The sequence below is a fragment of the Macrobrachium nipponense genome, chromosome 7 (genome assembly GCF_015104395.2).
Source record: "Macrobrachium nipponense isolate FS-2020 chromosome 7, ASM1510439v2, whole genome shotgun sequence".
Classification (NCBI taxonomy): Eukaryota; Metazoa; Arthropoda; class Malacostraca; order Decapoda; family Palaemonidae; genus Macrobrachium; species Macrobrachium nipponense.
Window position 1 is genome coordinate 17,647,056 of NC_061109.1, and position 27,572 is coordinate 17,674,627.

Here is a 27,572-nt window from a genome sequence, read left to right on the forward strand (position 1 = left end):
AAGGAGAAATGTCTGGAGGACTTACGATTAACGCTGAATCTAGCAGCTTCTCTGGGTTTGCTAGTGAATTTCGAGAAGTCACAGCTAATCCCCAGTCAAGAGCGTATCTATCTGGGGATTCTGATGGCTTCTCAGGTTTTTCGGGCGTATCCTTCCCCAGAGAGGATAACCCGAGGTTCGGAGAAGGTAGCAATCTTTCTAGAGAAAGATGTATGCACAGCGAGGGAGTGGATGAGTCTGTTGGGGACACTCTCCTCGCTGGAGCAATTCGTTTCTCTAGGGGTCTGAGGTTGCACCTCAGACCCCTACAGTTCTTCCTGACGAGGAACTGGAACCGAAGATCTCAAGGTCTAGACTTTGCGTTCAAGATCTCGCAAGAGATAAAGGAGGATCTACGTTGGTGGCTAGACCCTCTCCTGTTCAAGGAAGGCCTTTCCTTGCAGGTTCGGAACCCCAGCCTAGTGTTATATGCGGACGCATCGGACATAGGTTGGGGAGCTACTCTCGGGTCGAGAGAAGTGTCAGGCACCTGGATGGGGGATCAGGTGTCCTGGCACATCAACAAGAAAGAGCTAACAGCGATTTGGTTCGCTCTCAAAACCTTCGAACCCCTCGTAAAGGGAAAGTCAGTTCAGATCAACTCGGACAACACCACAGCCCTGGCTTACATTCAGAAACAGGGGGGGACTCACTCTTTCTCCCTGTACGAGACAGCGAGATCGCTCCTCCTGTGGTCGGAGGAAAGGAAGATAAGTCTTCTCACCAGGTTCGTACAGGGAGAAAGAAATGTCAGAGCGGATCTGCTAAGCAGAAGGAATCAAGTCCTTCCCTCAGAGTGGACTCTGCACTCGGACATATGCCAGGAGCTGTGGAGGACGTGGGGCAGGCCCCATCTGGATCTATTTGCGACCTCCAGGAATGCGAGGATAGATTTATACTGCTCCCCTATTGCGGACCCAAGAGCAGTGGCAATAGATGCATTCCTGATGGATTGGAAAAACCTGGATCTTTACGCGTTCCCGCCTTTCAAGATTCTAGGGGAAACGCTAAGGAATTTCGCAGCTTCAGAGGGAGCAAGGATGACTATGATAGCTCCGTTCTGGCCCGCCCAGGACTGGTTCACAGAGGTACTGGAATGGCTGGTGGATGTTCCAAGATCCCTACCACTAAGAGTCGATCTGCTCAAACAGCCCCACTTCGACAGGTTTCACAAAAACCTCCCCGCTCTCAGTCTGACTGGATTCAGACTATCAAGAGTCTCGTCAGAGCTAAGGGCTTTTCGGCAAAGTCTGCAAGGGCTATTGCCAATGCACGTAGACCTTCCACATCTAGAGTCTACCAGTCGAAGTGGGACGTTTTTCGACGTTGGTGCAGGACTCATAAAGTTTCCTCCTCCAGTACCTCTGTGACTCAGATAGCAGATTTCCTTATCTTCCTGAGGGAAAAATGCGGGTTAGTAGTCTCCACCATCAAGGGCTACAGGAGCATGCTTTCCTCAGTTTTTCGTCATAGAGGATTAAACATATCCGAAGACAAGGACCTCCATGACTTAATCAGATCATTTGAGACGGTTAAAAGAACCTCCTACTTAGTTCCTAGCTGGAATCTAGACGTCGTGCTGCTCTTTCTGAGGTCCTCAAGATTCGAACCTCCCCATACAGCTTCGTTCAGAGACCTTTCGATGAAAAGACTTTTTCTCTGTGTGTTAGCTACAGCGAAGAGAGTCAGCAAGCTGCAGGCTCTAGAAGGTGAGGTAGGTTTTCAAGGAGGATCCGCGTTTTGCTCTTTTCTTCCGGCTTTCCTAGCCAAGAATGAAAACCCTTCTTCACCATGGCCCAGGAGCTTCGAAATTAAAAGCTTGTCCTCCTTAGTTGGGACAGAAGAGGAGAGATCTCTTTGCCCGGAGAGAAGCCTGAAATTTTATCTTCAAAGGAAGAGAAGACTTGCTGCTAATGAGAGCAATCTCTGGTGCTCTGTAAGGGACCCCAGTAGGCCTTTATCAAAAAATGCCCTCTCATTCTTTATCAGGAATGTTATTAGAGAAGCCCACACATCGTGCAGTCAGCAACAGTTTAGTCTTCTGAAAGTCAAGGCGCACGAAGTGAGGGCCATCGCGACGTCTTTGGCTTTCAAGAAGAATATGTCTTTACAAAACCTCATGAAGGCCACTTTTTGGAGGTGTGAATCAGTCTTCTCCAATCACTACCTAAAAGACGTATCGATTACGTATGAAAAGTGTTTTGGGCTAGGCCCTTATGTATCGGCGGATTCAGTGCTGGGGCAGGGAGCTGAAACACATCCTTTTTAATCCTTTTCCCTGTTAGTTTTTAATTTGGAGTTTTTGGTTGTACGAAGGAGGTTGCAGGAGGCAGCTCCTTCTTTCGTATACTAATATTAGTAATTGGTTAGGTGATCGGTTGTGCTTGAGGCTCCTTGCGGTTGGTAGTGATAGGCTCTGGCATGTAAGCGGGTTGATCCCCATTGACCAGACCCTGTTTGGATTCTGCCAAGTAAGTGGACTCAGTTCCCATTGGTAGACCCAAAGAGTTCTTCAGCTATAGGTCACGCCCTCGCTGAGACTCTTTAGGCAACGCAGACTAATAGACAGTAACTATGAAGTCTTCTGCCTAATTCAGGTAGGAACCAAGGGTTTATTTTTATTCCTTTAACATGTGTTGTCCCCACTTTCTAGGTGAGTATGTGTCTCTTTCCCTCCACCAAGGGTGTCAATCAGCTAAGTATATATCTGGCAGGGAAGTTCATGCACAAAAATGATATTGTTAGTATACAATAAAGTTTTTTACATACTTACCTGGCAGATATATACGATTGATGGCCCGCCCAGCCTCCCCTCAGGAGACAGGTGGAAGAAAATAATCTGACAAGAAAGGGGGACTGGTTCTTACACCCGCCACCCAGCGGCGGGTAGGGTAGATCACCTGACCTACCTGTAGCGTGTGCCGCGAGTTTTGAATTTTCTGTCGTGACATCAGAGACCTAAGCTAAGTATATATCTGCCAGGTAAGTATGTACAAAACTTTATTGTATACTAACAATATCATTTTTTCAGCTTCAGCTAAAACTTGCAGTTTAAGCTAAAACTTGCAGTTTAAATTTAATAGTATATTTCCTTGAAAATTTTTTATTCATAGCAAGTAAAGTTATTACATAAAATTATATCAGTACTATTCTACATAACATCATTTATAACATAACTACAATAATTGTTTACTATCTTTCGATGGTTGAAATACAAGCAAAACGGATGTTGTTATCGAATTCGGTTGTACTTAGCAAAAAAAATTTTTATCATTCGGTTTTTCATGGAGCAAAAAATTTGTTTCTCATTATAACGTAAAAACAATACTTTCATCATTCTCTTGAACTTTTTCAACTTATTTAACTAGAAGATGACATAAAGATATGTAGGTAAAGAAGTTAAGTGATTATAATTTGGCCTCTCTGGCTGCCTGATTGTACGCTGTTGCCTGCGCCCATACGCACAGAATTTAAAAATATGTATTTTCAAAATATTGTCATACCAGCATTAATTGCTAACCCTGTCGTAAAATCGGATTATCGTACGACGAACTACCGTAACTTGAACACTACCCGTATCATGAACTTGTGGTTGAGATAGTGTTCTACTAATCCAGCCAAATTTTTGTCTTTTTATCATTACCCTTATGCCCATCATGTTAGATCATTTGTGAATAGTCTCTTGTGTTAACATGCTTCACCTAGTATTATTGTTCAGTTGTTTTCTTTATTACCATAAGTACTTTTCAGGTGTAATCCTTGACGGGCAAATTCCAGAACTGTCTCCCAGCTGACTTCTTTCTCCTAAGCAAAATCTTCTCATAACCAACTGTCAGTACCTCATACAGATGGTGAAAACAATTTTGTTTACATGGTCTTTTCATCTGCATTTTCCTGTAGATAAATTCTCCAGGCAGAATCAGTAAAAGATTCAAAATTAGATAAACTATAGTGAAAGAAAAACATTGAATCAGATATGTAATATAAATATGCCACTCATTGTATAAAGGCTCATTACATATGTTTATATCTAATTATGTATATTTTTTGTCTCAACGTTTCAGACTACCTTGTGCCTGCAATGGTGTACCATGTGGAACAAATATTTTGGAAAATGTCATTTTTATTTTATTCTTTCTATATCTCCCAAACTTTTTCCTTTCAGGAAAAAAGGTAGCTTGACTGTTCGTAATAGGATTGTTTCATCATCAGAAAGTGAAGAAGAAGTGGATGGTCATAAGCTACCAGGTAAAAGGATGCGGACTTTTATTTAGATTTTCTTATTTTTATTTTGATACAAACTATTGTCTGTTTGATTAAACCCTATTTTTGAACCTTACTACTAAAGCTTATTAGATCCTTACAAAAAAGGTTGGAATGATTATTGTTTTTTTTTTCTTTTTCTGTCTATCACGTTTTTCTTCGCAACTTTATACTGTTCAAGGAATTTTAAACTGTACAATGGGGAAGGTAGATCAGCTCCTATTTTTCCATTTTCCTGTTCATTAGTGACAACTTTCCCTGTTGTTTGGCATTTTGATTGATACACAAGCTAAGAATTGTGTTAAAAAGCAGTTGTAATTGGGAAATTAGAACAGTCTCATATATTGGGATATGCCCTACAATTTTTATACATAGTCATCTTTGATATTTTCAAGTTTTATCAGAATTGTATTCTTGATCAGTTAAATTTATTGTTCTTTTATAATAAATCATTACTTTACTGTAGCCTGTTGTGTATTCTGTACAGTTTTCTGACTCATAAGAAGTGCTTGTGGTAGTACATTGAGTCAATCTGTGTGCTATTTTACCCATCATGCTCCATAAAAAAGTGTGCCCCTATATTTTTTAATGGAATGAAATATAAAATTTAGGCCAACGTTCAAGTACTGGGAAATATGATGTCATTCAGTGCTAAACAGTACATTGAGAGCAAAAAGGCTTTAAAGGTTTAACAAGATGAAAACTTCAAAATTGCTCTATGTTCCAGCATCCCTTTGACCCATAGCTGTAACCCATTTAACCCTTAAACGCCGAAGCGGTAAAAAAAAATTTGTCTCCCGTGTGCCGGAGGTGTTTCAGAGTGAGCGTGGAAGCGGAAAAAATATTTTTTTCAAAAAATCACAGCGCGCTTAGTTTTCAAGATGAAGAGTTCATTTTTGGCTCCTTTTTTTGTCATTGGCTGAAGTTTAGTATGCAACCATCAGAAATAAAAAAGATTATCATTATCATATATAAATAATGCGATATATGATAGCGCAAAAACAAAATTTCATATATAATTGTATTCAAATCGCGCTGTGCGCAAAACGGTTAAAGGTAACAAGTTACTTTCTTTTTCGTTGTAATGTAAACTAAATTGCAATCATTTTGGTATATAATACATTGTAAAACGATAAAAGCAACACAGAGAAAATATTATCACAAAATAATGCATGAATTCGTAACGCACGGACGTAAACAAATATTTTTTTCAAAAATTCACCATAAATCTAAATATTGTCCTAGAGACTTCCAATTTCTTCCAAAATGAAGACAAATGATTGAATATTACTATACTGTAAGAGTATTAGCTTACAATTGCAGTTTTCGACCATATCTGACGAGTTAAAGTTGACCGAATGTCGAATTTTTTTATATATATTTTTTTATATGCAATTATTTCGGAAATAAGAAAAGCTACAACCTTCAAATATTTTTCGTTTTATTCTACATGAAATTGCGCACATTTTCATATATAAAACTCTATGAAATGCCTAATGTGAAATGGAGCAAATATTCCGAGAATGGGACGTACGCATTTCAGAGATTTGTGGCGGAGAATCTGCGCGCGGAGGGAAGGAAAGTTTTTTTTTAAATTCACCATAAATCTAAATATTGTGCTAGAGACTTCGAATTTGTTTCAAGATGAAGATAAATGACTGAATATTACTAGACTGTAAGAGTTTTAGCTTACAATTGCGTTTTTCGACCGTTTCAGTAGAGTCAAAATTGACCGAACGTGGTTTTTTTTCTATTTATCGTGATTTATATGCAAATATTTCAAAAATGAGAAAAGCTACAACCTTTAATTATTTTTTTTTGTATTCTACATGAAATTGCGCACATTTTCATATGTAAAACTTTATGTAACGGCTAATTTAAAATGGTACAAACATTACGACAACCGCACGTATGATTTTTTCGGAAGTTACCGCGCGGACGTAAAGAAAATGTTATTTTTTTCATAAATTCACCATAAATCGAAATATTGTGCTAGAGACTTCCAATTTGTTGCAAAATGAAGGTAAATGCTTGAATATTACTAGAATATAACCGTTTTAGCATACAATTGCGTTTTTTGACCATTTTGGTAGAGTCAAAGTTGACCGAAGGTTGAAAATTTGTCACATCATTTTTTATATGAAAATATTTCAAAATTGATAAAAGCTACAACCATGGGTTGTTTTTAGTTGTATTGTGCATGAAATTGCACACATTTCCATATATAAAACTTTATGTAACGGCTAATTTTAAAATGGTGCAAACATTACCACAATCGCATGTATGATTTTTTTCGGAAGAGTTACTACGCGGACGTAAGGAAAAAGTTTTTTCATAAATTCACCATAAATCGAAATATTGTGCTAGAGACTTCCAATTAGTTGCAAAATTAAGGTAAATGATTGAATATTACTTAAATATAAGAGTTTTAGCTTACAATTGCATTTTTCGACCATTTCGGTAGAGTCAAAGATGACCGAAGGTTGAAATTTTGGCACTTATCGTTATTTATATGAAAATATCTCAAAACCGATAAAAGCTACAATCATGAGTATTTTTTTGTTGTATTCTACATAAAAATGGGCACATTTTGATATATAATACTCCATGTAACGGCTAATTTAAAATGGTACAGAAATTATGTCAAAGTGACGAAATAATTTCCAAGATGTGTCACAGATACTTTTTAGTGCGGCAAGAAAGAAATTCGCGCTTGCGCGCCTGCGTAACGATTGTAAACAAAATAACACCTTGATCCGTGAACTCCCAGCATCCCCCAAGGCGCGTGATTCAAGAGTTTTCGTCTGGTAGGCCTAAAAGTATTTTTCCACGAATTTTAAAAAAAACTTTTGTATGTCGACGTAAAATACGTCCAGTCGGCACCCGAGAGACAAATAATGTCGACGTAAAATACGTCCAGTCGGCGTTTAAGGGTTAAGGGGAGCGTTTGACAAAAATACAAAGAATAAAAAATTTCCCTGATGTTTCACGTACGGACTCGTACACCTCTCGACTGTATTCTCAGAAAATTTTATTGAAAAATTTGCAATAGTTTTGGAGTTATAATCCAAAACCATAACCCTACTATCATTGAGAAAATAAATTTTTTCGTATAATACAGTCTGGTCCCGAATTATGTGTGTTCAAATTGTGCGATTCCCCTTATATGCAGTCACTAGTTCTCAAAAATAGATTTCATACATTCAACTTCCCTGTCAGATATATACTTAGCTATAGAGCCCGTCGTCCCAACAGAAATTTGAATTTCGCGGCACATGCTACAGGTACGTCAGGTGATCTACCGCCCTGCCGCTGGGTGGCAGGAATAGGAACCATTCCCATTCTCTAACCAGAAGCAAAAGGACTAATATCTCCATTTCAATTTGGTTTTAGGAAAAATAGTTCCACCCTTGATCCCTTGCTGAGGCTGACCAATCAAATCCAGCAAGGATTTGCCAAACGATGTCAGACTATTGGCGTATTTTTCGACCTTGAGAAAGCATATGACACTACTTGGAGAATTGGCATCATAAAACAATTGCACAAGATGGGCATATGTGGAAGAATGATTAAATTTGTATATTCCTTTTTAACAGAGAGATTCTTTAAGGTTAGAGTGGGCAACACTCTCTCCCAACCTTTTGTGCAGGAGGAGGGTGTTCCACAAGGAAGCGTTTTAAGCGTAACACTTTTTTCAGTGGCAATAAACAGTATATTCCAACAAATATCATCACCTGTTAAATGCTCACTTTTTGTTGATGACCTTGCAATATACTGCACAGGATATGATGCCTTGTCAGTATGTAAACATCTGCAAAGGTCTGTTAATGCCATTACAAAGTGGGTCTGATGAGAATGGCTTTAATTCTCCTCCTCTAAAACAGTTTCTGCAAGATTTACTAGGTGCCAGCGTGTGGAAGAGGTTCCCACACTCAGTTTAAAAGGATCTATCATTCCTTATGAAAATGAAGTGAAATTTTTGGGAATGACCATTGACCAGAAATTGACATGGGCCAGCCACATAAACTCCTTAAAGATTAAGTTAAACAATCTTTGAATATTTTAAAGGTTGTTTCTGGATTTAGTTGGGGAGCTGATAAAAAATCCCTGCTGAAACTATATGACTCGTTGTGTAGGTCCAAGCTAGACTATGGCTGTCAGATTTATTCTTCAGCTTGTCAAACCAGGCTGAAGGAACTAGATGTTGTACACAATATGGGGCTGAGAATATGCTCAGGGGCTTTTAGAACTTCGCCTGTTGAAAGCATATATGTTGATACTAACCAACTTCCCCTTGATCTGAGAAGGCAAGAACTAGGATTAAGGTACATGGCTAGAATTAAAAGTGCTCCCAAAAATCCCTCCTTTCAGGTGCTGAGGGAAGCAGACTCACGGGTCTTTTTGGTATAAGAGCCTCTAGACCATTCCAAGTTAGACTAAATGAAGATGTTAGGGGTAATAATCTTAAATCCCAGAAAGTCATGGAAGTAAAACATCCTGTGTATCCTCCATGGCTTATTCCAGAAGCATCCGTGTGCAAAAAAGCTTTTAACAAAAAAGACTGTCCTGAGGAAGAGATTAGGGGAAAATTCTTGGAGCACTAAACTGTCCATACTAATGTGACAAAAATATATACGGATGGATCAAAGTCAGGTAGTGGTGTTGGCTGTGCAGTTATCCTTGGTGATACAGCGTATACAGCTAAACTACCTGACTTTGCATCCATATTCACAGCAGAATTAACAGCCATAGTCTCTGCCTTGGATATAGTTGTTCAAAGTAGCGACACTAATTTTGTCATTTACTCGGATTCGAAAAGCACTTTAGAAGCTATTAAAAAATTCAATAGCTTCCATCCGTTAGTTCAAAAAGTTCAGGAATCGCTCCTCCATTTGAATTATTTGCATAAATCTGTCTCTTTCTGTTGGGTCCCTTCACATGTGGGGATTTGCGGAAACGAGATGGCAGATAGGGAAGCGAAAGCTGCTAGTGTCTCATCAGAAACAGCCTTTAGTAAAGTGCCTCATACAGATCTAAAAGGTCCTTTTAGGTCTTATATTTTAAGCAAATGGCAAGAAAGATGGACTTCTCATCTTGCCAATAATAGAAAGTACAGAAAAATTAGAAATAATATATTGCCGTGGCCTTCGTCTTTCCAGTCTGATAGGCGAACAGAAATAGTTTTAAGCAGACTGAGGATTGGGCACACTTATTTGACCCATCAGTTTATTTTAGAAGGGGGCAGCCTCCCAGAGTGTGCTTGCGGTGGCAAGATGCTAACAGTGGAGCACATTCTGGTTGCTTGCCCCAGATATTTTAACCAGAGAGAGAGATATCTTAGGGGTAAATCCCTTTGTGATATTTTGGGAGATGAAGCAGATATTTCTGCTCTCATCTCCTTTTTAAAGTCTATAAATATTTTTAATAACATTTAATTATTTTTAGCTATCACATCATAGATATATATATATTTATTTATTAAGCATTTTCTTCATTTATTTCTTCATTAATTCATTCATTTCTCATATGGTAATTTATATATGAACCATTTTCTTCATACACAACTCATTCATAATGTAATTTATTTAATCTCCATTACGGCGCTGAATGGCTTCTTTGGCCCCAGTGCCTGGGCTTTCGCCCTAAAACTCATACATCCATCCATCCATCCATCCATCTAACCAGATTTTCTCTGTTGCCGGTTCTAGTAACATCGTTGCTAGTTCCTCCTGACTTTGACTTTCGTATTTCATCGCCGTTGATCTTCTGGACTGATTATTTGGTGACGTATTGGATCTCTGGCTTGGCATACGCTTTTGTGGACTGTTATTTGGATTTTGGTTTGGAATTTTCTTGAAATGTCTGACTCTAGTTATACATTCAGTGTGTGTGTGAATGAGAGTTGTAGTGTGAGGCTACCGAAAGCTTCGGTAGATCCTCACACCGTATGTAAGCAGTGTAGAGGGAATGAATGTTCTGTATCTAACACTTGTGGTGAATGCGTAAATTTGAATGAGGAGGAATGGAAGATTCTTAATTCCTATTTAAGGAAATTGGAGAGGGATAAGGCTAGAAAAGCCTCTTCCAAAAGTTTGAGTAGGTCTCTCTAACAAGCCAGTTAGTAGTTTAGCACCTGTCTCTCATTTAATTGTTGCTTCCTCCCATACAGCATTACCGCCTTCTCCCTTATCAGATTCTGCAAGTTCGGTATCGGAGATTGCAAATTTGAAGGCTTCCCTCATGAGGATGGAACGCAAAATTAAGGTTTGTTCATGAAACTTACCTGTCAGATATATATATAGCTGTATTCTCTGAAGTCTGACAGAATTTCTAAAACTTACGACATACGTAGTGGGAGTTAAGTGGTTAGTACCCATTCCCGCCGCTGGGAGGCGGGTATCAGGAACCATTCCCATTTTCTATCAGATTTTCTCTGTCGCCGGTACTGTAAACAGGCGTCTCAGGATTTTGGAAAGCTGCTTGGCTAATTGAGTATCCTATTGACTTTTGGTTTTTTGACTTTGGATCGGTAGCTAGGCACACGTTGATTGTGGATTGATTTGGATTTTGGCTTGTTTTTTCCCTTAACAAAGATGTCTGGGTCTAGTTCGGCTAGCGTCAGGGTGTGTGGTAAGGATGAATGTAAGGTGAGGCTACCGAAGGCTTCGGTTGACCCTCACACAGTATGTAAGAGTTGCAGGGGACAATTGTGTGTATATGATCATCGCTGCAGAGAGAGTTAAAGTTTGACTGATTCCCAATGGAAGGCGTATGAATCCTACGTTCAAAAGTTGGAGCGTGATAGGATAAGGAGGTCTTCCTCCAGGAGCAAGTCAGATAGTAGACAGGGCAGTAATGTTTCTCCCTCTAACCCTCCTGTAGAGTTTGCAATTCCTAACCCTGTAGTGTTGCCTTCGGGCCCTCAAGTGGTGTCTGCGGAGGGTAATGCCCTTTCTGTTATTTTGGATTTGTTGCGGAATCTCGAATCCAAAGTGCTCGCCTTAGAAAATAGGCATAGTGCAGTGATAGTGCCCCTAGTGAAGTGGAGGGGGCGTCAGATCGCCCCTATAGCGCCTCTAGGCTGGGACCTCTGCCGGACTCCCAGGACTCAGGGAGAGGGTATGTCGAAGGCCGAAGGAGGGTTACGGGGATCCCCCACCGATCTGACGTCCCTTCAGCAGTTCCTGTAGACGCTTCCCAGGCTGCTAAGGAGCGTGCTCGTGCACGTCTTCTAAAGGATTGTTTTTCGTCTTCTGACGCGTCCTCCCGAGCAAGGGGTGGGAATCTCATTCGGATTCGCGGCCTTTGAAGAGGAGCTTCCGAGAGCAGGACACTTCACGTCCTGTTCTTTCTGATCTGCGGTCTTCGCCGGAGAGCTTCGCCGCTTTTCCGCTACAGAAGAGGACTAAGACGTCATCCGACGATGACGCCATCGAGCGCCCCAGTCGCTCTAGAGCCAGGGCAGTTCCTGTGAAAAGGAAGAAGGCGTCCCCTCGCCCCTCGTCTTCTCACAGGCGCAGCTCTTCTCCTTTGAAGGAAACTTCTCAGACCGAGATCATCCGCTCTATGCAGCAACAGCTTGCTGCTTTGCTTCAGCAGAAAGAGGCAGTACCTCGACGCAGGAAGGATGACAGACTGCCGGTTAAGAGGACCAGACAGTCTCTCTCGCCTTCGCCTCGTTCGTCTCTTTTGCCTGTGTTGTCGCCATCGGTCTTCCATACCGTTAGAGATTTCCCTTTTTCTCAGTACTTTAGATATGGTTACTTATACATAGTCTCTATATCTTTATGCAGTTAGTTTTTTTAGTTAGCCTCCACGGGGCACGCTCCGACCGCACGTTTCGGACCTTAGTCTAGCTACGCCTTACATTGTTAGGAGTTTTATCAGTCACGATTGAGAGTCATATCATCTTAATTATTCTGATGTTCTCTCTTTCCTTCTCTAGTTCCTGATTACCTTTAATAATATTATAGGTATACTAGGTTGGCTAACATACACCATGCTTCGGTATGGCGATTAGCTTCCCTGTTATAATTTATTTTACCGTTAAGTTAGGCTTTCATACCCCAATTGTCGATTGGTGATTAGCCTGCCCCCCGTTTTCTTGAACTAGAGGTTAAATTAGGCTAACATACCCCTTTCTTCGGATCGGCGATTAACCTAATTTTCTGTTTGCTTAGCTTCGTGTTCCCCGTGTTAGTCTAGCTTTAAGATATCGCTTTAATTTTATTTGATTGATTATTATAAATAATCCTATTTATATCAGTGATATTGATGTTGTTCCGACGGTTCTTCCCCACCTCGTATCTTTCACCTGGCTGGGAAGACCACCGGTTTATCACGGTGAGCCACCCGGTTACGGGGTCCCCCTCCCGTCCCCCCATTCCCCCCCTCCATACATTGCCATCCACGTCAATGGGCGATGACTCGTTTCTCACAGCTAGCGTCCGAGTCTGCATGAGAGGGGGTGACTCACGGGACTGGTGGGGATCTCCCCTCCCCTACTGGTACTCTCACTCGTCACGTGCCTCGGGGGCTCGGGACCTCCTCCCCCCTTCTTCTCCGTCCTTAACTGGCCGTTCAGGGGGAGGGCTCCCCTACCCCACATTCTTCCCTACTCTTTCCCCCTCAGTTCAGTCCGGCAGGTGTCTATCCGCCGCTACCGAACATAGAGAGGGGGGGAGGGAACCACTGGGTTTCCTATCCACTTAGGATAGTTCACACGAGCACTTACTGATATAAGGGTTTTTTATTTTGTTTTATTTTGTGTTATTTAATGTTTAGAATCTTTTGCGTTACTCCGGGGGGTTTTTTATTTCCGCCTCTCGTACTATCCCTTGCTTCGTTAGAAGTTTGACATTGCTCACTCAATATTAATTAACTCGGGCCATACGGAGAACTCCGGGCCCTACGGAGTCTATTTTTAGTCATATGACAAGTGAGCTTAGGCGGAGGCAGAGACTTTCTTCCCCCCTCGTAACTTTTCTACGTAATATTCATACGTAGATCTCTATCCGTCGGTCCTACTCCGGCACCCATGGATAGTTTGCATATTATTCCACTGGAGGTTGTCATTGGTACTCATGTATCCTTTGACTTACAGATGTTGTGCCAGGAGATTGGGTGTAGTGCCATCCTCCAAGACCCGTGCGGCCATATAGTATGCCGTTCTCATGCAGGATGTGCAGTGAAAGTGGAGGATTTTATCGTTTGGCATCATGAAGCTTGCCAAACCTGCTACTTGCTAGTAGGAGATGCCTCACTAGTAGTAAGTTTCTTAGCACTGTTTCTTTCATTCATTCGTTCAACCTGGAATACTTGTTGTTATATTATACCTTTCACATATGAGACACATATTCATATAATCTCAACACAACAGACATTCCTCCCCTATCCTCTAACACCCTTTTTTACACTAGTTCGGGTGATGAAGAAAAGAAGAAAGCTTTGTCGACTCTCAAAGCTTGGGTAGGGGGTTTTGGCCGGAATTCTAAGGGCCGCCCCTACATTCTTACCCAGGATATGGCGGACCTAATATTCCCAGGAGCCAAGAAAGGATCAGTGGTGGACACCCGATAGCGGCCGCCCCTTTGCTGGCCGACCTTCAAGTCATGATCTCCCTACAGGAGGGGGATTTCCCAGAGGACGTTGCAGAAGACGTTGCGGCAATGAACCTCGACGTTGAACCCATGGCTATTGACTCCATGGGTACAGGTAAGGGTGTAGTAGGGGCAGCTCCTGTGGGTTCTCAGGGCCCTTTCCTGAATTCCCTTTCTCCATCACCTTCTACTGATCCTTCTACTTCCACTTCTTTCCGGGGCTTCACTGAAGAGCAGCGGTCTGTCCGTCCTAAGGCTACTTCAGTGATCCCCAAGGCTAAGATGACCGAGGAGAAACTTAAAAAGTCTCTCCCCAAGAAATCGGTCATCCTGACAGACGCTATAACTCCGGCTCACCACCCCGGATCAGTTAGGTCAAGGGAGGCCTCTTCCTCTGCGTCGAGGTCCCCCAAACATAGATCACGTAAGGATCGGGCTCAAGTCCCTCTTTTTGATCCCGAATCCTTTTCGGCTAACATTCTGGAGCAGGTGGGAGTGATCGTAGGGGCCTTGGTTGACAACAAGGTCGGCTCGGTGCTCTCCCAGCTCTCCAGTTCGTTACGTCTTCCGGCCAGTCGATCCAATCGCTGGCGGAACGGCTGGCTGCTCAGGAGAATGCCATCGCCGGGATCCAAACCTCGATTGCGGCAGGTTCCCCTCTATCTGTGCCACCTTCTCCTCTTCCAATGCCAGATTCAAGGCGGCCAACCCTTGGAGGATCGCTTCGTATGCCCCGTTTGTCAACGGAATGTTGACAGTCGAAGGCATAGGAACTCGAAGGCGTGAGGACTTCGAGTTCCACCCCAGAGACCTTCAACCACCATTCATTGGCTACGTCCGACTAACGGAAGCAGCGATGATGAGAGAGGACAAGGTTCCCAAGGAAACAGTGATCCTTCCGAGGGAACAGGCACAGCAGACTCTAATGAGAAGTCTGGAAGAATGGGGGTGTGAAAACACCCGCATCACAGCCTTTAGGAGTCCTTTCACCATTTTTACTCCGGTGGAAGGGACTCCGCTACCACTGACCCTTAAGGTAGTGGAAGCAACCTTTCAGGCCGCCCTGAGAGACTTCCAATTTGTTTCAAAATTAAGACAAATGATTGAATATTACGATACTGTAAGAGTTTTAGATTAGAATTGCAGATTTCGACCATTTTGGACGAGTTAAATTTGACCGAATGTCGAAATTTTTATATATATATTTTTTATATGCACATATTTCGGAGATGGAAAAAGCCACAACCTTCAATTATTTTTTATTGTATTCTTCATGAATTTGCGCACATTTTGATATATGAAACTCTATAAAAAGGCTAATATGAAAAGGAGCAAATATTAGGATAATGCGATGTACGTATTTCGGAGACTTGCGGCCGCGAATCGGCGCGCGGAGTGAAGGTAAATATATTTTTCAAAAATTCACCATAAATCACAATATTGTTTTAGAGACTTCAAATTTGTTTCAAAATGAAGAAAAATGACGGAATATTACTAGGCCGTAAGAGTTTTAGCTTACAATTGCGTTTTTCAACTATTTCGGTAGAGTCAAATTTGACCGAACGTGGTTTTTTTCTATTTATTGTGATTTATATGCAAATATTTCAAAAAAAGAGAAAAGCTACAACCTTCAATCATTTTTAGTTGTATTCTACATGAAATTGCGCACATTTTCATATATAAAACTTTATGTAACAGTCAATTTTAAATGGTGCAAACATTTCGACAATCGCACAAAAAAATTCTGATTTTTTCGGAAGAGTTACCGCGCGAACGTAAGGAAAATGGTTTTTTTTTTTTCATAAATTCACCATAAATCAAAACATTGTGCTAGAGACTTCCAAGTCGTTGCAAAATGAAGGTAAATGATTGAATATTACTAGAATATAAGAGTTTTAGCTTACAATTGCGTTTTTCGATCATTTTAGAGTCAAAGTTGACCGAAAGTTGAAATTTTTGCACAACGTTATTTATATGAAAATATTTCAAAACTGATAAAAGCTACAACCATGGGTTGTTTTTTTGTTGTATTGTGCATGAAATTGCGCACATTTCCATATATAAAACTTTATGTAACGGCAAATTTAAAAGGGTGCAAACATTAGGACAATCGCACGAAAAAATTTATCGGAAGAGTTATCGCATGAACGTGAGGAAAAAGTTTTTTCATAAATTCACCATAAATCGAAATATTGTGCTAGAGACGTCCAATTTGTTGCAAAATGAAGGCAAATGATTGAATATTACTATAATATAAGAATTTTAGCTTACAATTGCGTTTTTCGACCATTTCTGTAGAGTCAAAGTTGACCGAAGGTTGAAATTTTTGCACTTATCATTATTTATATGAAAATATTTCAAAACTGATAAAAGCTACAATCATGAGTATTTTTTTGTTGTATTTTACATGAAATTGCGCACATTTTCATATATAATACTTCATGTAAAGGATAATTTAAAATGGTGCAAAAATTATGTCAAAGTGCCGAAATAATTTCCGAGATGTGTCACTGATACTTTTTAGTGCGATAAGAAAGAAATTCGCGCTTGCGCGCCTGCGTAGCGATTGTAAACAAAACAACGCCTTGATCCGTGAACTCCCAGCATCCCCCAAGGCGCGTGATACAAAAGTTTTCAGCTGGTAGGCCTATAAGTATTTTTCCGCGAATTTTTAAAAAAACTTTTTTGAGCCGACGTATGATACGTCCAATCAGCATACGGGAGATATTTTGACTCGACGTTTAATACGTCCAATCGGCGTAAGAGGGTTAATGTAATCAAATCAAAATAAAGTAATCAGTGCATACTGTAAACTTGTAAAGTGTATTTTTGTTTTTTGAAAAATGTATTCCCCAAGGAATTATTCCTTGAAGAGGTTTTTTATTATGAAGTATGCCAATAATATATAAGATATGCATTTTATTATGAATATATGACAATAATATAATAGGTAAAAATGGTTTTATTACGTTTACGCTTCGGCGCCATCGCAAACAACAATACGATGATCAATGACAATTATCGTTTGTATGACTGCAGTGTTCAGAGAAGTTGATTACGTTATACCAAAACAATAATGAAGTTCGAATTGAAAATTAATGTTTTCCTAAATGTTATTACTACTGTAATTACACTACTACTATTAACATTTTTAAAAGGTTAAGAATGACAAAGGTCGCTGTGAAGTGTAACTCAATGTTTACATTTCTGCTGGCCACTCAACTACAAGTTGATGTCAATGATGTGGAATTATTCCATGAATAGGCTATATGTATTATGAAGATATGCCAATAATATATAAGGTGAGAATGGTTTTATAACCTTTATTGTCAGTTAATATCATAATGTGAATCTGTTCATGCATTTGCTGGTTATCGGAACCGGACGAGGCTTAGCCTACCGCGGACAAGCCTGCGATGCTGTGATTCATACCATCGATATAGACTGAGAAGTGGTCCAAGGAAAAACCTGTGATTAACTGAATCCTTGATTGCTGATCCGCGACTAATCAAGGCCCCACTGTAGTCCCACCTCATGCCACCCCTCACTCTGTTCCTGGGCTTAAAGCAAAGTGACTCCTCACCTCCCAGTCGGGCGGGACTCCCAACTATCGGACTAGCAGTTAACTACCTTGTTCGAAAGCTTACGACCGGTTCCAGCTGGCGGTGATTACATTCCATATGTTAAAGGACCTCAGGTTTGTATAGTTAGGAAAAATACAATTTTTGACAAATTGTGATATTTACAGATTGGTTTTACAAATTTTTTCTGTTGGGGATTTTTGTCAACAGCTTGCTTTACACTTCATGTATTCCCTTGACTCTATGCCGGTTAATGTGTCTAGCATCAACTTTTCATTGGGCCAGTATTTGCTTCACAGTTAGGAATGACCTCCATAGGTGAGCCATATGATTATGGAATCAAGTGCTTTGTCTGTACTAGTTGTTTTTAAGGAAAGAACATCTTCACAATAAACTGAGATAGATGGCTTCCATTAGAAGGGTATGTTTCTAACTGACACTCAAATCCTGGGGTCTCTACCTATATTGGTTTGTGAAACAAAATTATTTGATGAAATTCTGGATTTGATGTTAATCCATTTTTGCATTTGATATACGTAAGATGTTTACTTTGTAAAATCTGAAGACTTTTACGGTAATTTTCTAAGTTTTAGAAATTATAGACATGAACAGTTTCTAATAAAAAAAAAGTCTCATTAAATTAAATTTTCATACATTAAACTTACCTGTCAGATATATACATAGCTATCGACTCCGTCGTCCCCGACAGAAATTCAAATTTTGCGGCACTCGCTACAGGTAGGTCAGGTGATCCACCGCCCTGCTCTGGGTGGCAAGACTAGGAACCATTCCCGTTTTCTAATCAGATTCTCTCTGTCGCCGGTGGTATCAACATTGTTGTTACTTCCTCCTGACTAGAATTCTTTTTTCACAACGCTTTTGATCATCTTTCGACTGATTTTTGGTGACGTACTTGGATCGTTGTTTGGCATTCGCTATCATGGACTGTTTTTTGGACTTGGCTTTGGATTTTCGTGAATATGTCTGATTCTAGTGTTAGTTTCAGAGTGTGTGTGAATGAGGGCTGTAAGTTGAGGATTCCGAAAGCTTCGGTAGATCCTCACACTGCATGCAGTGGTTGTAGAATGGTTGAATGCTCATTTGAGAATACGTGTAATGAGTGTGAGAAACTGAGTGCGCAAGAATGGAAGAATCTAACTTCTTACTTGAAGAAGTTACAGAAAGATAGAGAGAGGAAGGCGGCTTACAAAAGCCGAAAAATGTCTAAATCTCGTGAACTTTTATCTAGTTCAGTAGCTTCTTCTTCTGATAATTATGCCCATTCTATTTCAGCCCGTTCACAAGTTGTTAACCCCTCTGATTCTGCCTCAGAAATGGCGGAACTCAGAGCTTCCCTTCAGAAAATGCAGGAAAAAATGGCAGCATTGGAAGGTAAGAGAAGTGAATGTGGTTTCTCAAGTGATTTTAGTGTCCCCAGTGTAGTGGAGGGGGCGTCTGGTCGTCTCTGCACCGCTCCCAGGTCTAGACCTCTTCCAAGCTCCGTGGCCCAGAGGAGAAGGAAAGTCGAAAGCCGTACGGGGGTCGTGGAGAATCCCCAACGATCAGGCGTCCTTTCGGCAGAATCTATTACATCTCAGACTGCCAGGGACAGCTATAGGAAAAGCGTCCTACGAGAGTGCTTTTCGTCATCTAGTTCGCCTTCTCCGAGAAGAGGATGGAAGGAGTCTAAGCTTTCACGTCTGCTGAAACGGAATTGGAAAGAACCTGAGCTCAATTCTAGCCCCGAGCGCTTCTCTGAAGAAGATGCGCCTTCGGTAATAAAGAAGGCTAGGAAGCAGTTGGATCCTTGGACTGAAAGAGATCCTCGAGCGCCTTCCAGATCTTCCTCTCCTGATTCGAATGAGCCTTCGACCAAGAGAATTTTGATGAATGTACAGGAGCAATTAGCGTCTTTGGTAGGAGTACTTTTTAAAGAGCCTACTCGTAAGAAGGATGATAGGCTTCCGATTAAGAGATCCAAATACCGATCTCCTGTCAGGCGCAACGAACCTTCCAGGGGAGGTGTCGCACAGGCGACCATCTCTGGAGGAAGCGGTGCGTTAGGCAGGAGAGAAGTGGAAAAGGAAGTAACTCCTGCCAAGCGTCTGGCGCCAACCAGGAGCCAGGCGCCAAGTAGGCGCAAAGAGCCTGAGTTTCCTGTAGACCGTTCAAGAACTGGAACTTCATCCAAGCAACAAGATCCAAATGGAGAAGAGGGATCTCCTGATAGGAGTAAAGCGCCTGCTAGGCGCAATATACTTGTCAAACGGAATGCGCCTTTTATGTGTGATACTCCTACCAAACTTCAGGAGTATTCGGAAAGAGATGCGCCTGCCAGGCGACAGGAGTATTCTGATCTCGATACTCCTCCCAGGCACCAGGAGTATTCTGAACTTAATACTCCTTCCAGGCGCCAGGAGTATTCGGAACTTAATACTCCTACCAGGTGCCAGGAGTATTCGGAGCGCGATGCGCCTACCAGACGCCAGGAGTATTCGGAACTTAATACTCCTACCAGGCGCCAGGAGTATTCGGAGCGCGATGCGCCTGCCAGACGCCAGGAGTATTCGAAGCGTGTTGCTCCTGCCAGGCGCCAGGAGTATTCCAAACATGATACTCCTACCAGGCACCAGGAGTATTTTCAGCGAGATACTCCTGCTAAACGCCAGGCGCATTCTCCTCATGAAGAGCTTGATATCCGACAGGAGTCTACAAGGAGTAAAACGGTTATGCACGACTCGCCTAATGATAGACGTAGAGAGAGAGTTACTCTTAGTCCCTCTCCTAATAGAAGTGCTTCTTCTTCGGAAAGGAAGAGATCAAAGGAGGAGACAGATGAGAGAAGAGAGCCTTCTACTTCCGAGCCTATTTTAGAAGACGTCTCAGAGGACGAAATCACTAATAAGGAAGGACTTTCAAATTATAAAATTCTTTCTTCTCTTCTCTTAGAAGAATATGGAGATGCCTTGACTCCAGCCGCTCCTCCTTCTCCGCGCGCTCTTTTTTCTAGCACGAAAGCGCACAAATCTTCATCTTTCCTGAAAATGAAGCCGGCCATATCTATGAAAAGGGCCCTACAATCTCTTGACTCCTGGATCAAGACAAAGAAGGAGTTAGGAAGGACAGTCTTTTGCATGCCTCCCGCTAAACTATCGGGTAAGAGAGGCATATGGTACGAAACGGGAGAGAATATGGGATTGTCTCTGCCCGTTTCGGTTGAGTCAGACTTCTCGAGTCTCGTAGACTCCTCGAGGAGACTCGCCTTAAATTCAGCTAAGGCAACATGGGGTCTTTCGGAAATGGACCATCTCCTCAAGGGACTTTTCCACACTTTAGAAGTATTTAACTTCCTGGATTGGTCCCTTGGGGTTATTGCTAAGAAGTCCCATGAAAAGGAACAACTAAACCCCGAAACCTTACATAGCATCCTTGCATGCATTGATAAGGCGGTTCAAGATGGATCGGCGGAAGTATGCTCCCTCTTTGGTGCGGGAATACTAAAGAAGAGGGCGGTTCATAGTGCCTTTCTCACGAAGGCCGTCTCTCCTTCGCAGAGATCCGCTTTATTGTTTGCGCCTCTCTCAGAGCATTTATTTCCTTCTCAGTTGGTGAGAGACATTGCTCATTCACTAACTGAGAAGGCCACTCAAGATCTTCTAAGACAATCCTCAAGGAAGAATAGACCTGTGACCAGTGAGGAAAAGAAAGCTACTAGGCCAGCTCAGCAACAGCAGCCCTTTCGAGGAGGCCCTCAGGCTAGATCCATCGCCAGAAGGAAGACAACGGAGAGAAGGGGAAGATCTTCCTTCCGTCCCTTTAAGAAGGGAAAATGAGAAATCTTTCCTCCAGACACCTGTAGGAGCCAGGTTACAGTTCTTTGCGGGAGCATGGGAAGACATAGGATCCGATCTTTGGTCGATGTCAATAATCAGAAAGGGTTATTATATCCCATTCAAGGACAGGCCCCCCTTGACAACATCACCGAGGGAACTGTCCGCCAGATACAGGGACCCTGTTCTGATGGATACTCTTCGTCAGATGGTGGAACAGATGTGGGACAAAAGAGCAATAGAACTGGTACTGGATCACATCTCCCCGGGGTTTTACAATCGCTTGTTTCTCGTAGCGAAAGCCTCGGGGGGATGGAGACCAGTACTGGATGTAAGCTCGCTGAACAAATTCGTGTAGAACAGAAGTTCAGCATGGAAACGTCTGCCTCAGTACTTGCAGCTCTCCGTCAAGGAGATTGGATGGCGTCCCTAGATCTTCAAGACGCATATTTCCACGTCCCTATTCACCATTCGTCTGGTACTGGATCACAGCTCCCCGGGGTTTTATAATCGCTTGTTTCTCGTAGCAAAAGCCTCGGGGGGATGGAGACCAGTACTGGATGTAAGCTCGCTGAACAAATTCGTAGAACAACAGAAGTTCAGCATGGAAACGTCTGCCTCAGTACTTGCAGCTCTCCGTCAAGGAGATTGGATGGCGTCCCTAGATCTTCAAGACGCATATTTCCACGTCCCCATTCACCATTCGTCGAGGAAATTCCTTCGTTTCATGTTCGAGGGAAGGATCTATCAGTTCAGGGCCCTGTCAAAAAACAAGGAGGAACTCACTCTCTCGCCCTATACGAACTAGCAAGAGATCTGCTGATTTGGGCGAATCAAAGGAACATGGTTCTCCTAACAAGATTCGTCCAAGGGGAGAGAAACGTGAGAGCGGACAGACTGAGCAGGAGGTTCCAGGTCCTTCCTACAGAATGGACCCTCCACTCGGAAGTCTGCCAGAGCCTTTGGTATCTTTGGGGGAAACCGCAGGTGGATCTATTCGCCACGTTTCTCTCCAAAAGGATAGATACATTTTGCGCCCTAGTGGAAGATCCCAGGGCTTATGCAATAGACGCCCTTCTCCTGGACTGGTCAGGGCTAGATGTGTACGCTTTTCCCCCATTCAAGATACTGGGGGAAGTAGTCAGAAAGTTTGTGGCCTCGAAGGGAACCAAGATGACTCTGATAGCCCCATATTGGCCATCCCGAATTTGGTTCACAGAGGTGATGGAGTGGACAGTGGACTTCCCCAGATCTCTTCCAAACAGGATAGATCTGCTCAAACAACCCCACTTCGAGAGGTACCATCAAAATCTACCCGCTCTTGCTCTGACTGCCTTTCGACTATCGAAAGACTTGTCAGAGCGAGAGGGTTTTCTCGCAAAGCGGCAAGCGCAATTGCTAGAGCCCGCAGAACATCTACTAGGCGAGTGTACCAATCGAAGTGGGAAGTTTTCAGAAACTGGTGCAGGTCGAAGAAGCTGTCCTCTTCCAATACCTCTGTAACCGAAATTGCGGATTTCCTTCTTTTCCTGAGGGAAAAGATGCATCTCTCTGTACCAACTATTAAGGGGTACAGAAGTATGCTTTCAGCAGTCTTCAGAAACAGGGGATTAGATTTGACAAATGATAAAGATTTGCACGACCTCATTCGCTCCTTTGAAACATCGAAGTCAGTAGAACCTAAGGTTCCAAGCTGGAACTTGGATGTGGTCCTGAAATTTCTGTCCTCCGAGAAGTTCGAACCACCTCATACGGCTTCATTCCGGGATATCACTAGAAAGTGTATATCTCTTGCCACGGCTAAAAGGGTCAGCGAGTTGCACGCCCTTGAATCACGAGTTGGCTTCAAAAAAGATTCTGCAATTTGTTCATTCCAGACTCTTTTTCTTGCCAAAAATGAAAACCCTTCGAATCCCTGGCCCAGGAGCTTCGAGGTAAAAGGACTTACTAGCCTAGTGGGCAGAGAAATAGAAAGATCACTTTGTCCAGTTAGAGCACTGAAATTCTATCTGGACAGAAAGAAGCAGTTGGGAGGTTCACAACATGGTCTATGGTGCTCGGTTAAGGACCCCAAGAGACCTATGTCTAAAAATGCTTTGGCCTTCTTTGTTAGAAGTGTCATTACCGAGGCTCATAAGAACTGCCCAGATGACTCTTTTTAATCTATTAAGAGTAAGAGCTCATGAGGTAAGGGTAATCGCGACGTCTATTGCATTCCAAAGAAATATGTCACTTAAAAATATTCTGGATGCAACCTTTTGGAGATGCAACTCAGTATTTGCATCTCATTACTTGAAAGACGTGCGAGTTACGTATGAGAAATGTTTTTCTCTAGGTCCGTTTGTGTCAGCACAGACGGTTCTGGGTAAAGGAGAGAGCACCGATCCTTAAATATATGTACGTAACCCTCTTGTCGGATGTGTTCTTGTATTTCTTGTGCATGGGAGTGTTAGATGCCGCACTGGCGGCCTTCACTTCTCTTCATTAGGAGATCGAGTGACAACTGACTTTTAGAGGGGTACAAAATTTTTTTTTGGAATTTTGTATGTGTGATTATAGAGTTTTTGGTTGTTTGCTAAGAGTTTGGGGATGACTCTTGGCAATCTTAGAACTAACACGGGTTAGGATCGGGTGATCGGGATCGGTTGTGTGCTCCTTAAAGAAGGCGTGTTGTCATATAAACGGATTAGCACCCATTGATAAATGCCAGTTAGGCTCTGCCGAGTAAGTGGATGAGACCCCATCGACAGACCCACAAGAACTCTTGGCCGCAGATCACTATCTCGCTAAGGCTCTTGAGGTGAAGCAGACTCCTGGGCAGTAGCCACGAAGTCTTCCACCCAATAAAGGTAGGAACCAAGGTCTATTAATACCTACAACATATGTTTACCTGTCTAGTCAGTAAGTTAGCTGTCTCTTGCCCTCCACCAAAGGGTGTCAATCAGCTATGTATATATCTGACAGGTAAGTTGAATGTATGAAAATGATATTGTTATGATACAATAAAGTTTCATACATACTTACCTGGCAGATATATACATAGCTATCGACTCCGTCGTCCCCGACAGAAATTCAAATTTCGCGGCACTCGCTACAGGTAGGTCAGGTGATCTACCGCCCTGCTCTGGGTGGCAGGACTAGGAACCATTCCCGTTTTCTAATCACATTCTCTCTTCCACCTGTCTCCTGCGGGGAGGCTGGGTGGGTCTTCAATCGTATATATCTGCCAGGTAAGTATGTATGAAACTTTATTGTATCATAACAATATCATTGTTTTAGTTTTCACTGTCAAAATCTGAAGAAAGTTGTATTTGATTGTGCTTTTATTCCTTTCAGTCGTAAGTTCTTCCAGAACACTAACCTCAGCACCTCCAGTAGCTTCCTCTCATATTTCCAATCACAGTGATGGACCAGATTCTGAGACCAATTTTTCTGAGGATGATTTTCTTCCTGATCTTTCAGATCCCTCTTATGACATTCACAAGAGAAGCACCCCAAAAAAAACAAAGTTGCTCAAAGGTCATCCAGATAAGAAAAGTGACTATATCAAAAAGAGGTTGAAGACAACAAAAATTTTCAAAGGGAGTGATGGGAAGTTGATGAAAGCAGCAAAGCAGAATTGCTTGGCAAAACAAAAGATGTTTGCCATAAGTCCTAAAGATAAAAGAGTATTTAAGAGTGGTCAAGAGAATGACAAAACAGCACTGACAGGTGAGCAGCAAAAGGATAACAAAATTCACGAATACAAAGCTAAGCCATCATTTTCAACTGCACATCATTTTAAAACAACAGGAATAGCAGAGCTCAAACCTTTTGCTAAATCTCCTAAAGATGTTGAACGAAAACTGACCACTTCCATTGATTTAAGGCATGTCAGTGATTTACAGGAAAAAAATAGAGGAAATAACAAAGAAGAAGCAGTTGAAAAAAGAAGTCAATTACGCATTCTTCTGCAGAAACGATTGGAGTCGCCTCCGCCAGTGAGTCCATTGAAAAGTTGTGAATCTCCTAAAGATCCTGAACCTGAGATTGAGAGTTTGTCTGGGGAAATGAATGTTTCACAAGAAACCAGTAATTGTAATTATGATTCAGATGATACTATCATTTTTGAAGAGGACTCTCCAGGGGATTCTGGTACAAAAAAGAGAAAAAATTCTGATGACAAAGATGACAACAAAAAGTTGAAAACTGCAGCTGAATCATCACATGGCCTTAGAATTGTGCCATCTCCCATTCCTTTTATTGAACAGTCCTCATATAATAGAGAAGCTGATGGAGAGCAACAAATCAAAATCCAGCAAGTTGAAGGAGGTGTTACTGATGCTTTTGAAAGTTCAGACCCTTCATCAAATCCTGAAATTAAGAAATTGAAATTGTTAAAAGTAAAAATGGAGATGAAAACAGCCCTTGAAAAAAGATTGAGCACTGCCAAAAAGATCCATGAAGAAAACTTGAGGAAGGAAAAGGCTGCATATGAAAGACGAATTAGAGCAGAAGAAAGAAGGTACCAAAGTGAAGTTACCGTCATTGAAAATAAAAAGCAGAAGCTCGATGTTGAGATCAATTCAATATTAGTGTATGGCGAGGAGAACATTGAGAGTGGGACTGCGGATGCTTCTCCTACATTATCTGTTGTCTGTAAGTTTCTTATACAGGCTGTCCCCAGGTTACTACGGGGGTTCCGTTCTTGAGACGCGTCGTAAGCCGAAAATTGTCGTAAGCCGGAACATCGTAAAAAATCCTAAGAAAATCTTTAATGCTTTTGGTGCATTGAAAACTATGTAAACTGCATTCTTATTGCATTTTTCATCAAAAAAACCTTCAAATATTGATTATTTTGCAATTTTGGTGTCATATTTCATCTGCCAGATCAGAGTTGTAGGCGTCGTAACCCTGGAAATAATGTCTGATGAATATATTTGAGGAGCGCCTTAACCTCGGAACGTCGTAAGCCGAACCCGTCGTAACCCGGGGACTGCCTGTAATTGATAATCCTTGCTAATTGATCCATAACGTTTTCTGCATTATTTTCAGTGTGTTTAGCATGTGTTTTCTATCCAGAAGAGTAGAAGTTTATTGCTGTATATTGTACTGGAATGCACTACAGTAACAAGAAACCTGCATTAAAGTAAAATTAATTACTAATAATGATTATATATATTGATAATGATAATGTAATAATAGCAGTGATAATAATAATACAAATAATGACAGTGTTTCCTGTCAAGTTTTTGTATTATTGTGCTTCATCTGATATGTTAGTTCTTTTTCAATTCTTGAAACTATGATAAAAGTTTTTTTTAATTTATTTTATTCCAGTGGCAGTACCACATGAAGATAGTTCACAGCCAGAAGTTAAGCCAGCAGAGGGACTTGAGGCAAGACTGTCAAAAGCAAAGCTGAACATCATACCAGATGCCTGTGTTTCCAGATTTGGAACATTGCCGAACTTGGTATGTCAGAATGTTTCTTTTAGGAAGTTTTTCAGTTTCAGTATTATTACTATTCAGAAGATGAAACCTTTTCATGTGGAACAAGACCAGAGGGGCCATTTACTTGAAATTCAAGCTTCCAAATAGTATGGTGTCATTAGGAACAAGTAAGAATAGGAAAGGGAAATACAAACATTTAAAAAAGAAAAATAAATTAATGAACAGATAAAAATGTATTAAATACAAGGAGAATAGTATAAGGGTAGCATTGCATTGCATTTTTGTTTGAACTTATGAAGTTCTAGCTGCATGACATCCTCTGGGTGGTTGTTCCACAGTCCAACAGTGTTAGGAATAAAGGACCCCTGGAACTGAAAAGTTCTGCAGTGAGGCACATTTACTGCATATTGGTGTTGCTGTTCAGCGAAATCTGATTACTCTCAGCAGGGAAACAGGATCGAGGATCAATTGTGAATGAGAAGGATCTCTGTTAAAATACAACTTATGAGAAAATGAGCTATTAAATTTAGGTTAAATTGTAATTGGATGAAAGGATGTTCTTTTCTTTGTAAAGCTGTTATTGAATTCAGACTATTAGTGATACTATTTCCAAGAAACCCCTCTATCAACCCTGCCTTGTGCTACCAGTGGATGAAAACAGGGTCATTTTCGTGTTGTAGTGGGTCATTATACCAGTCAATGATTGGCTGTTGGTGTGCTGACATAATCCGGTTGGCTACCATGACAGTTGAAACTTTGCAGTAACATGCCTTGACCATTGCGGTTGTTAACTTTATGTTAGTATTCCACATGCTAATCAGCAGTAAG

At 41.5% G+C, this 27,572-nt stretch overlaps 1 protein-coding gene across 7 annotated transcripts in view; it reads left to right on the forward strand.

The window, feature by feature from the left end:
* LOC135217728 (uncharacterized) overlaps positions 1-27,572 on the forward strand; it is a 297,946-nt gene that overhangs the window by 65,059 nt on the left and 205,315 nt on the right. For 6 of the 7 annotated variants that reach the window (XM_064253723.1, XM_064253722.1, XM_064253724.1 and 3 more), the window contains exons 4-6: positions 4,205-4,287; positions 24,649-25,950; positions 26,632-26,765. In XM_064253723.1, coding sequence (XP_064109793.1) covers positions 4,205-4,287; positions 24,649-25,950; positions 26,632-26,765 — 1,519 coding nt within the window. The remainder of the gene's footprint in view (positions 1-4,204; positions 4,288-24,648; positions 25,951-26,631; positions 26,766-27,572) is intronic. The other variant, XM_064253727.1, reaches the window with a different exon arrangement.